The 12,500-nt window shown below is 39.8% G+C and overlaps 2 protein-coding genes across 3 annotated transcripts in view; one reads left to right on the forward strand and one right to left on the reverse strand.

Annotated features, from left to right (window-relative positions):
- slc39a6 (solute carrier family 39 member 6) overlaps positions 1-501 on the forward strand; it is a 9,028-nt gene extending 8,527 nt beyond the window's left edge. For both annotated transcript variants that reach the window (XM_062404602.1, XM_062404601.1), the window contains exon 12: positions 1-501. This exon is cut by the window's left edge and continues 2,008 nt beyond it. The gene's annotated coding sequence lies outside the window, so the exon portion shown is untranslated.
- A 285-nt stretch (positions 502-786) lies between these two features.
- Positions 787-12,344, reverse strand: LOC133968507 (uncharacterized). The gene is made up of 2 exons (XM_062404599.1): positions 12,239-12,344; positions 787-5,184 (listed from the first exon to the last, which is right to left on the reverse strand). The coding sequence occupies exons 1-2, from the start codon at positions 12,336-12,338 to the stop codon at positions 1,475-1,477; spliced, it is 3,810 nt and encodes a 1,269-aa protein (XP_062260583.1). The 5' UTR covers positions 12,339-12,344; the 3' UTR covers positions 787-1,474.
- Positions 12,345-12,500: the final 156 nt, after the last annotated feature.

The raw sequence follows: 12,500 nt of genomic DNA on the forward strand, positions 1-12,500 counted from the left end.
AGTCGGGTTAAAGGTTGGAGACTTGTTCCACATCTGCAGCAGCAAGAATCACAAGTTTTTATCTGAGTGATTTGTACTTTTCTCCCCAGAAGTTCCCTGATTGAATTATTATTATTATAATTATTATTTACTATGAGACCATGTGAAACCTCCTCTTGTCATTTGATGGAGGAAGTTTGACTTTTTGCAGTGTTTACTCCAAACATGTTAAAATACCTTTACTGTGTTTTTAAAGTGACGCCTGTTGCTGTGGCAGCTTCACTGTTTCACTGCTTGGACGTAGAAACAGAACCGTGTGAGTTTCACCTGAAATATTAATTTCTTGCAAAATACTATATGTAACTTTTTCATTAAATTCAAAGACCACACGTGTGTTTGTCTGCTGAGCTGCTGTCAGTGTTGTGTTCTTCTGTCCACCTGTTGAGTCGGTGAACGTCAGGCAGCTTCCATGTTGACTCGCTGTGACATTCCTCAATTCAAATAAACGGCATCATCTCAGAACACCTGCCTAGACCTGCTTCTCTCCTCTAGCACATGAAGGTGACGTCATGACTGATTCAAAGCCTCAGTTACAAACTGGAATTTACGGAACATTTTTCTTATTTCAAGCTTTTTCTGATCAGACGGTGCAGTTTAACTGTTTTAATGCATGAGAGTATTTGGAGAATAAATAAAAATCAGTGCTTGTTCTTTTTTCATTAGACACAGTTAACGTCCTCTAGGTCCTCAGATTTTTTTCCAATATAAGAATCTTAAAATAAGACATCACAACAAGAAACCTTAAATTTAAACCTTTATTTTGTTAAATATGCTGTAATCTGATTTATCAGTTAAATCAAAAGTACAAACTGAGAATCACTTGGTTCAATAACATTTGATGAAAGAAGAAACGATCTGATAGACTGAAGACTTTCCGTCGTCCTCTCGGGTCGATGGGTTCCGTACAGATTACATCACATTTGTTTTAACCATCACTTAACTGAATACAGTGTCAGTAACACAATTATTCACTTTGCACCAAACATCAAAACTCCTTAAATCACAAAAGTCCAACAAACGCATCATAAGCAGTTTACTTCATGTTTATGTTCACATGTGTTTTCATCACGTGTGTATCTTCTTTCAGTTGGATGAATTTAGATAAAAATGCATATTCATGATACTTAAAGAGTGACTCAAAGTTTGTTGGTCAGATTTTTAATCATAAGCAATAGTTTGGAGACACAGTTAGTGTGTTACCCTGACGTGTAGCATGTGATTTAGCATGTTCACACCAGCTGTAGCTTGTTTCCATGCAATTCATTGTTATGATAGCAGTATCTATGCTAATAGAATAATGTTGATATTAGCAGTAGCATGTGACATAGATCAAATTAACTATGAGCATGTTGAACCGCTAGCTTAATAATTAGCTGTACTTCCTATGTTGTTTGTCATTATCATTGAGGCCCCCCCCTGACACGGCTACGCAGACTTAGAACCCAAAGAAATTTACCACTTTACTTAACAATCCTTTCTTTTCTTTGGTCTCCTGCCTTTCTTCAGACAACTGCTCGTCCGTTTTGTTAAGTTTGTCTCGTTTGGCGACCTTGGAGATGATTGTTGCTCTGTCCTTCATTGTCTCCAAAGACTTGATTCGAGCCTGGTAGCCCTCCTTAGCCTCGGACTTCTCTCCTTCAATCAGCATGTCAATGTAGTCGGGGGTGGTCAGGGGGTTCGGCCTCAGGGCAATCTCTTGCAGACGAGTTATGGAGTTAGCTGACTGATCCATGAGAGACACCATCATGTCCTGAAGGTGACAGATCTCTTCCTCTTGCCTCTCGATCAGTTCCTTAACACTGAACTTTTCTTGCTTAGCTTTCTCGTACTTGCTCTTTATGTCTTGAAGGGTCTGCTTCTGTTTCACTGGAACATACTCCCAACTGTATGTCTGGTTGAAATGTACGTTCCAAATGCATTTTCCAGGGCAGACGGTGCACCTCCCGTCCTTATCCATAGATGAACAGCCACTTTTTCTATCATCCTCTTCGATTGCACAGGGTTGGTGGCAGGTCATTGAACATCTCTGGCAGTTGGTGAGGAACTGTCCACGATTTGTGAGCGGTTTCTTGACGGGCTGAATGAAGTTCGTCTCTATCTCAAAGTTCTCATTTGAAGTCATGACTGATTCATGTTGTTTTATCATTTCTTTGGTTGTTTTAATTTGCTGAAGCTTTGCTAGTCCAGCTTTCACTTGCGGCTGAAGACCTTCAACGGCTGTTTCAAGTTGTTTTCGCTCTTTTAGAACCTCTTGGGTCATTTGCAAGCTTTTGGTTTTCATTTTACCCAAAGCAGTGAAGAACCTTTCCATACTTTTGGAACCCATGTTCCAAAACATTTCATCAAAGTTGTGATCATCATCTGAATCCTCCTCACAGGCCCTGTCACTGCTGCCTCTGTTGTCTGCAAATAGTGCCGAGTTGTTGAACTTGAAGTGAACTGGAAGTCCGAAGTCATTTTTGGGACATGGCACTCCAGAGGTGTTGATTGCCTCAAGGACTGGTGGCTGCTTACCATCTGCAAAAGTCACCAGCATCTCAATGTTCTCTGCCACATCTTTGCCAAAAAGTGACAGCACAGAGTCAAAGACATATCTCTGTGTAGCTGTCAGTCGTGCAAGAGAAGCCTGAGTAACGAAACACACTGCGTCAATCTCACTGACTCCATGGACTGAGATGAAGAGCTTACGGATTTGTTCTGTGATCTCCTTGTCTCTTCCGACTCCTCTCGTATCCCCGAACCCTGGAGTGTCCACCACAGTCAGGGAGAAGGGGATTTTAAACCCCTCCTGATGGTTCAGTTTGTACACAGTGACTGCAGAAGTCTGGCTCTCAGCTTGTGATCTACACTGATCCTCCACTATTAATTTAAATCTGAAATTGTCCCTCCACTCCACACCTACAATGTAGTTGATAATCCCATTGATGAGTGTGGACTTTCCTGAGCCGGTCGCTCCGAGGAGCATGATAGTACGATTCTGCCTCATCCTTTCTTCACCTAAGTTATATCTTCTGCATCCATCTATATCAATATCTTCTTCTTTCAGTGACAGTTTGTAAACTGAGGGGGATTCACAATCTTTAGTCTTGCTAGTATGTTTCAGGTAATCTGCAAGACGAGCAAATTGACGTTTTGTTGTGCAGACGTTCACAGAGATGCTTTCCTTGCTTCTGCCAGCTGCACCACAGTCACACCTGACCCTGACAACATACTCTGTCTCTGACAGAAGCTCTGATATGATCACCTTCTCAGCTCCTGACATTGTTCGGTTCCACTGGAGATCTTCTGCTTTCCTCACTTTGTCTGCTTGGGCGTACTCCACGATGTAGCTCAGAATGTGGACATCTTGTCCAAGCTCAGCAGGTCTCTGCCAGCTAACGGTTATCTCACTTGAGTTTGGTTCAACTCGAGGTTCTCCAGGAGGGCTGCAGGGCCGAGTTCTAATGTATCCACTGACCTCGTTGACTGGTCCAACACCTACTGAGGTGACAGCTCTGCATCTGAACACGTACTCTGTGTCAGGACTCAGGTCGCTCACTGTGACGTCTCCATCCTTTGACGCCGTCTTCTGTGTCCATCCATCCTCTCCATGGACAGAGTACTCAACAGAGTAGGACGTGATGTTCTCGGCTCCAGATCTGGGTGGAGAGATCTTCAGGGTCACACTGTTGTGGTTTATGTCACTTGCTTTCACACTTTCAGGCTTTGAAGGTGGTTCAAAGTTCTCACTGAGAGAAGAGCCTTCATCATAAAGGTAGATGCTTGAACCTTTTTGTGTCTTATTTGTCAAACCCACTATGAGGAACTTTATGTTCATGTTCTCCTTGTTGGCCTCTGCAAAATCACTGAAGAGCTTTGCTTGTTTCCTCATTTTATCAGGAACTTTGTTTGAAAGGTACCACTGCTCCTTCTCTACATCATAGGTCTGTGGATCTTGAGGGTCGTCAGGTGTTGTGGTTCCCTTTAAGTATTTTGATAAAGCGGAGAGGTATGACTCAGCGTTTCCCAGTGAGGTGAAAACAAAACACAGGACCTGCTCTGCACTGAGAATCTCCTCATCTAGACCATTCTGTGATGAGATGGTCTTTGTGTTTTTCATCATCTTGGTGAAAGACTTTAAAATGGAGATTTCTCTCTCTTTACAGTCCATCCACTCAGTCAGGTTTTTGCTGTTGAACGGAGATGAGTGTCTCTTCATCAGTATCTCTGCAAGCACAGCCTCCTCTTCACCTCCTCCTCGTATAGATGGAAGTTTCAATGATAAAGTTCGTTGGAATTCTAGTTTGAACACAGAGCACATTTCCTTAAAACTTCTAAGTTTTTTGCCAATCTGAGGAAACTGCTGTGCTGTTGTTGTTCTCATGGCATCGTTGCACCTCATTTCCAGCTCACTGAAGTCCTCCAGGACTGTCTGTGCTTCCTGAACTAGTCCTACACTTATCTGACGAACAAGTTTAGCAGCAGTAGAATCTAAACTTGTCAATGGCAACAGCCAGACTTTCACTGGAACTGCTTTTTCCCCATTGGATCCCAGTAGTTTTGGCAGGCTTTGATAGACCTGTACGGCATCCTGAAAGGACACAGGATTCTTTTCAAGAGAAAAGTCGCCATGGAACTTGCAAGAAAACTTCTCAACATTTGCCTTATCTTTGTCATCCATGTTCAGGGAACCTTCCCCCTCTATAGAGATGCATGGGATCTTCTTGATGGCCACTTTCAAGTTGCCTTGAACGTCCTGATGATCTTCTGTTTCTGACATCTCACGATCAAACACAAAGAAGGCTTGTGCTCCATAAAGAATAGCTGTGACTACATGTGTTGCCAATCCTTTGTCAAAAACATACGGATGTTTCACGTTGCCTCTTCCGAGATGTTTCATGGACAGTTCCTGGAACTTAGTGGTAGTTTCAGACTTCAGTGTTACTCTGGCTTGATTTCTGGATGTCTTGTGATCATTCAGGTATTTGGCCGATCCCTCCACCTCAACCAGTCCACCCAAGAAACTTGCTTTCAGAGAAGCTTCAACCTTTAGTGCTGAAGATTTGTCCTCAATCGATTCAGATGCAACTATCTCAAAATGGCTGTTAGGTTTTGGTCTTTGTCTCATATCTTTTCCGAGATCATCGGGGTTCCACAGAGTCAGTCCTGCCAACAAAGAAGACGTGTGGTTAAACTACCTTTCAAACAGAGAAAGACTAAAAGCAACAAGACTCATCATCTTTGTATTTGGAAGCAGGAATAATTTTACAATCAACAAAAGTATTTCTTCTTTCAACTTTCCCTTAAAAAGATGTTTCTATAAAACAAAAACTAACAATTGCTTTTTGGTGGCCAAGCTATGCCGCACCTTGGCAGTTGTAGTTCTCTCCTTTTAAGTTGGACTTTATCAAAGAAACAAGGATTACAGGAGAGTTAATATGTTAATCCTCCGGTGCCATCTACCAAACGCTGATACTGTCGATCATTTACATGACATGCTAACTCTTGAGAATATAGACTAACTAATATGTTGGTTGATTTAAGCTAATGACTAATGTTCCTTTAAGAAACAAGAAATTAAAGATATGTGGGTCTTTGAGCTGCTTTATTAATAGTGTTGCTATGGTGTAGTTTTACCACTAGTGGGCAGTGTAACATCATAATTAGAGTTCACTGACACGGTAAATTATTGTTGACACTTTAGGCTCATAGCACTGGCAGCTGGTATAAAACATATAATTTAATTAGTTAGCCACGTAGTTAGCTATTAGCAATGCTTAGGGATATTATCTCAGTAGTTTGTCTCAAAACTTCGACCATCACACCTGAAAACAGCTTATAAATAACTTTTGACATTCGAGAGATAACGACAGGTAGGAAAACCCTTCTGATTAACGTGCACAGTGGAGAAAGAAGGAGCGGGAACTGCATGATAACCGACCTCTTCACTTACAATCACATGTTACTTAAAGTAGCCAATGACAAGATTGGACTGTGCCTGTAGCGTAGCAGCTAATGCTAGCTTGAATGGGTTCATTTTTTATTTTATTTGACCTTTATTTAACCAGGAAAGTCCCATTGAGATTAAAAACCTCTTTTCCGAGGGAGTCCTGGCCAAGAGGCAGCAACAAATAACATATGTACACTCATAATATTACACTCACAACATATAAACAGAAATTAAAATGATAAAAAACAGTTACAAGTAAATTAAAATTCATAAAAAACATCTACAAGTAAAAGAAGTGGTCTGAAATGCTCTCATCGTAGATTTAAAAGCGTTCAAAGAAATCATTTCGGTTAATTTAGAAAAATCTTTTTGCAGCCAGTTCCATGTGGTGGGAGCAGAGTGGACAAATGCCCTTTTTCCTGATTCAGTGCGGGCCAATGGAACTAACAAAAGCATCTGATTGTTTGAGCGCAGACTGTAAGAAGCAACACTTTTCTGTGTGATTAAATTACAAATATATGATGGCAGTAGATCAAGCATGGCCTTATAAATAAAAGTGCACCAATGTCCCAGCCTCCTGGTGGACAAAGAGGGCCAACCCACTCGAGAATACAATTCACAGTGATGGGTCAGGGCTCTACAGTTAGTGATAAACCTCAGAGAAGCATGGTAAACAGCATCAATCTTACATAGACATTTAGCTGAGGCATTCATATAAATCAAATCTCCATAATCTAAACTGGATAAAAACGTTGCAATGACAAGCCGCTTTTTCACCTCAAAAGAGAAACAAAATTTGTGCCTGAAGAAGAAGCCAAATTTAAGTTTCAATTTCTTCACAAGATTGTCAATGTGGGGTTTGAAGGAGAGGGAATCATCAATCAAGACACCAAGATATTTATAGATATGAACCACCTCTATGACATTTCCCTCAAGAGTGGACACTGTGGGGACAGTTTGAGGTACTTTCTTAGAGTTTGAAAACAACATTTGTTTAGTTTTTTCAGTGTTGAGGACTAATTTTAGTTGCAGGAGTGTGTGCTGGACTGCATCAAAAGGTTTCTGCAGAGATTCAACAGCTCTAGCAGGAGTTGATCCAAAACAGTAAATAATTGTGTCATCTGCATAAAAATGCATGTTAGCATCTGACACGTTTTTTCCCAAATCATTAATGTACATAATGAACAAGAGGGGTCCTAATATTGAACCCTGTGGCACGCCCTTGTGGACACTCACAAATTCAGAACACAGACCATCATATTTAATACACTGAGTCCTGTCATTCAAATAATCTGTGAACCAGGAAACTACATGATTTGACAAACCCAAGCAAAAAAGCCTATGCTTTAAAACAGCATGGTCCACAGTGTCAAAAGCCTTTGACAGATCAATAAAAAGTGAAGCACAGTGCTGCTTCTTATCAAGAGCAACTAATATATCATTGATCACTTTTGTAGCTGCAGTGATGGTACTGTGTTTTTTCCTGAAGCCTGATTGCAGTTTTGAGAGAAGATCATTAAATGTTAGAAACTCTTTTAACTGATCACACACAAGAGATTCAAGAATTTTTGACAAGGCACACAGATTTGATATTGGCCTGTAGTTGGTTAAAGCTGCTGGATCACCTCCTTTTAATAAGGGGGTAACAAAAGCTGACTTCCAAACAGATGGAATTTCTTTGTTTTCAATTGAGAGATTAAAAAGGATTGTAAGAGGCTGTGCTACAAAATCAGCTGCTATTTTTAAAAAGTAGGGCTCTATTAAATCAGGTCCAGGGGATTTTCTGCTAGCCAACGTTTTGAGGGCTTGATGCACTTGCTGCACAGTAAAAGATAAGAAATTAAAGGGTTCTCCTGAAAACCTTGGAGCTTCTGTGCAGGGAAACACAGGGGCAGCTCCCGTAGAATCAAACAAAGAACCAGATAATACAAAATGATTGTTAAAACAATTTAGAACCTCAGTTCTATCATAGACTGGGACCGAGTCTTTTAGAACAAATATCGGAAGAGCCGGAGGACTTTTACTTACAGATATAGATTTAATTACTTTCCAAAATTTCTGTGGATTATTAAGGTTCTCAGTTGTGACAGATAAATAATATTCAGATTTAGCCTTTTTAATAATAATAATAGTGCATTTGTTCCTTAGTTGCCTGAAAATAGACCAGTCAGAGGCAAAATCACTTTTTCTGGCTTTGGCCCATGCCACATTACGTCGATGGATGGTATCTGACAACTCTGGGGAAAACCACGGATTATCTCGTCCCTTAACCCTGAATTTCCCGATGGGGGCATGTTTATTTACAATTTTCACAAAGTGTTCCTTAAAGAATGTCCAAGCTAACTCCACGTCCGGCAAAAGACCTATGTGTCCCCAATTTACCAAAGACAAATCATGATGAAAAGCCTGTTCATTAAACATTTTTAAATTCCTCTTGAAAATAATGCGTGGTTTACGTTTGGGGATCTTTGTGTCCCTGCAAATAGTAACAACACAATGATCACTCAAATCATTGCAGAAAACTCCCAAGGATAAGAATTTATGAGGAACATTTGTGAGAATTAGATCAATCAAAGTGGACTTTTCTGATTTTTTAAGATTTGGCCTTGTAGGTAGGTTGACCAGCTGGATAAGATTAATAGAGTCACAGAAAGATTTAAATCCATCTGAAACTGCATTTAGCCAGTCCCAATTCAGATCTCCAGCCATTAAAAGCTCATTATAATTTAATTTGGGCAAAAGATGCTGCAATGACGATAATGCCTCCTTTGTGGCAGATGGAGGCCTATAGCACCCGACAACAGTCATAGAGAGGGACTTTGCTATTTCCACCTTCAATGCCAAAAATTCGAATTGCTTAGAGATAGACTCAGACAAAACAATTGAAGCATCAAATCTTGATTTAACGAAAATGGCTACACCACCGCCTTTCTTGGGCCTATCACTACGATAAACATTGTATCCGAGTATGCTAATGTCTTCATTTGTAATAGATTTTGTCAGCCAAGTTTCTGAGATGACCACAATGTCTGCATCTGTTGATCTAACCCAAATTCTGACCATGTCCATCTTTGGTACTAAGCTGCGCACATTAAGATGAATACATTTGAGACCAGACATTAATTTAAAATCAGCGGGAGTCTGGATACATTGCAATTCAGGACCAGGGTTTGATTGCACATCTCCAGACAGAAGTAAGAGTAGTACAATTATCACTGCTCGTCTCACATTACATTTTGAAGCAGTTTTTTTATGGGTTAAAGCCAGGCAATGCCTGTCCTTAAGGGAAAGAGTAAGATTATATAATGTAAAAAAACATAGAAGTTTAGGTAAGTACCTAGGTGGGTCCGACCACAGGTTTGAGGCCCAGACCAAATCAGACTGTGGTTGCTGAAAATGCCCAGCAACATTAGCATTAGTGCCACTATAGTAAGTGTCTTGCATGCTCGACACATAGCTAGTGGTACTCACCAAGGGGAAATTCCTTGGAGTCAGGTCTCAAAATGTCAACAAACATACTAAAGTTAAGAAAAATGCCATTGTCTTTAAATTACTGAGTTTACTATGCTAGCTGCTGCTGCTGGGGCCTTGAGATGTTAGCAAGGCTGCTGCTGCTGGGGCCTTGAGATGTTAGCAAGGCTGCTGATGCTGCTAGGGGCTTGAGACGTTAGCAAGGCAGCTACTGCTGCTACTGCTGAGACCTTGGGAGTTAGCAAGGCTACTACTGCTGCTGCTGCTGAGGCCTTGGGAGTTAGCAAGGCCGCTACTGCTGCCTTTGTTCTAGCCCTTCAGAGTCCAGGTAGTCCGCATTCATTTCATGTGATGAATGATAATATCCTTAAATCCAGTGTGCTCAATGAGTAGCCGAAACAAAATAGCGCAAAAAATGAACAAAAAATGAACAAAGACAGAGAGAGAAACTCACATACAACCTAACATGCTGCCATATTGGTTCCCTAACTATGGACCGGGATCCACCTTCAAGTTCAGGCTGATCACACAATACACAACCCCACTAATACTGTCACACTATTCCACTAACCAGCAGGGGGCAGTAACTAGTCAAAGTATTCTGCAATGCACCAAAAGAGCCGGATGGAAGAAGTCTGCACACGAGTAAACATGGATGAAATGCTGGAATCAAATACATTTTCTATAAACGTAACATATGTCACCAAAGTTGGATTTATGAGGGACAACACAATTGAAGAGTAACAATGAAAACTGAATCTCAACAGTATGAAGGAGTATTGGGACAAAGTTGAAAGAAAAAAATCTGCAGTTTCATTGTAATATTTCAAGAAAAGAATTTGTAAATTTATGAGAATAAAACCACATTATTAGTCTTTGTGTCATGAACATCAGTCGATCAGTTTGTCTCTTGTGTTAAAACGAGGAATGTGCAGCATCTCGTTAAACGAAATACTTAAAGTTTAGCTTCATTCGCTCGACAAGATCGTCAGAAACAGATTGTGACTGTTGAGAGAAGAAAGAACCACAAACACATAGAATTACGGAAGCATATTGCATTCACTTGAAAAAGAAAGAAAAAATAGTTTTTCCGATATAATTATCTCGGAAAAACAGGAAAAACTAATAATCAGAAAAACAGAGCTTTTTTTACATGCTTTTATTTTTAAAGTGACATACAGCGTCTCTTAATTCTGTCAGACTCTTTTTCTGAATAAATAACAGTGAACTACAAAAGACTAATGTTTGTTCTCTTATACTGTCAGGAGGCCTCAGCCGGAAGGACACGAGAGATGGTTATTGAATCGGGATACTAACACTAACCCTACTAACCCTACAGACCCTACTAACCCTACTAACCCTACGGACCCTACTAACCCTACTAACCCTAACCCTACGAACCCTAACTCTACTAACCCTACTAACCCTCACACCCTTTTACTTTCCTTCATATTTTTCTCTATCGATTGAACCGCTTTCCGTTAGAACCCCTTTCAAAACAAGAGTCCCAACCAACACCCTGCTTATAACAGGAACAATACATCAACCTTTCATAATAAAGCCATTAACCAATGGACAAAAATTAAAACTATCCTTCATCTATCTGTAGCATGTCCCCCGAAAGACAGTCAAGACTTTACCTGAGGTTTTCAGATTTATTTGAAACTTCCCTAAACAACACCGTGAGAGCTTGTGCCTCTTCAGTATGGGGTGCCGTTTGTAAAGCAGCAACATTTTGTCACATTTAGCTTCAAACCATGTTTAAAAAACTGGTGTGAATTTTTGAGAGTCACTTTTTTGCACATTTACAACAATATTTTTCAACTTTGAGATATTTTAAATATTTAAATCCAAATGTTAAATGTTACACTTAAATGTTAAATGTTAAATGTTAAATGTTAAATGTTAAATGTTAAATCTAAATGCTAAATCTAAATCTAAATGCTAAATTTGAATCTAAATCTAAATGTGAAATCTAAATTTGAAATCTAAATCTAAATGTTAAATCTAAAACATACAACTTTTCCTTTGTGAAGTTACAGATTCATAACAAGAAGTCTGAGTCTTTACAGGAATTTCACTTTCAAAATAAAAGCATGTCGGCTTCTTTCCCTGTTCTTCCGAGATAATTATCTAATTTGTTCTTTTTTCAAGTCAATGCAGTACGCTTCCGTAGAGACTGTCTCTTTAGTGGAGGAAGAAATGTTTTGTCGACTTTGACGTTATCGTTGCTCACGTCTGGGTTATGACCAGTTCTTCTTCGTGGTTATTTTATTATTTTGTATTTTCTTAATTTTTTTAAATGTATTTGCCTTTTTTCTCGTAATTTTCATAAGATTGGGTCAATGGATTAAAATAATCGTATTGATCCCAAGGGAAAATATGAATATTAAGAATTATACTGTCATATAATTATGACTTTACTCTCGGCTGTGGCTGGGGGGTGGAGTGGTCATTCTCCAACCAGAAGGTTGACGGTTCCATCCTCAGTCTTCCCCATCTGCATCCTGAATTGTCCTTGGGCAAGATACTGAACCTAAATGGCCCCTGATAGAGGTTACATGCACGGTTGGTAAGTTACTTTTGATAAAAGCATCTGCCAAGTGACATGTGATGTAATATTATGAAAACTCTTCTTTCCTTTACTTTGACATGTCCCTTTAACTTGCACTGCTGATTTGGGCCTAATAAATAAGTCCACAGTTTTTTATTTTGAAATGTGGTTGGTTCCCCGTCTACGTATTGATTTCTAAAAAAATGGCAGAATACAATCACATCTGGTAACGTGTGAATCTTTACCAGGGATGAGAGAATCTTGGCGGCAGTCGTACAGCATCCCGAGGCTGAAAGGCCGGCCGAGTGCTGCCATCTCCATCGTTCTGCTGGACTCAGGATTCATTTTCAGTCGAGACTAGAGGAATCAGACAAAACATCCAAACTGTTGAAACACAAACAGGCTTCACTGTAATCATTAAACATAAGATTGACCTTTACTCAGTTAATATTTACAGACAATTTAAAGAATTCTAACCAGAACCTACAAGAGCTCATATCTTAGAAC

The sequence above is a fragment of the Platichthys flesus genome, chromosome 14 (genome assembly GCF_949316205.1).
Source record: "Platichthys flesus chromosome 14, fPlaFle2.1, whole genome shotgun sequence".
Classification (NCBI taxonomy): Eukaryota; Metazoa; Chordata; class Actinopteri; order Pleuronectiformes; family Pleuronectidae; genus Platichthys; species Platichthys flesus.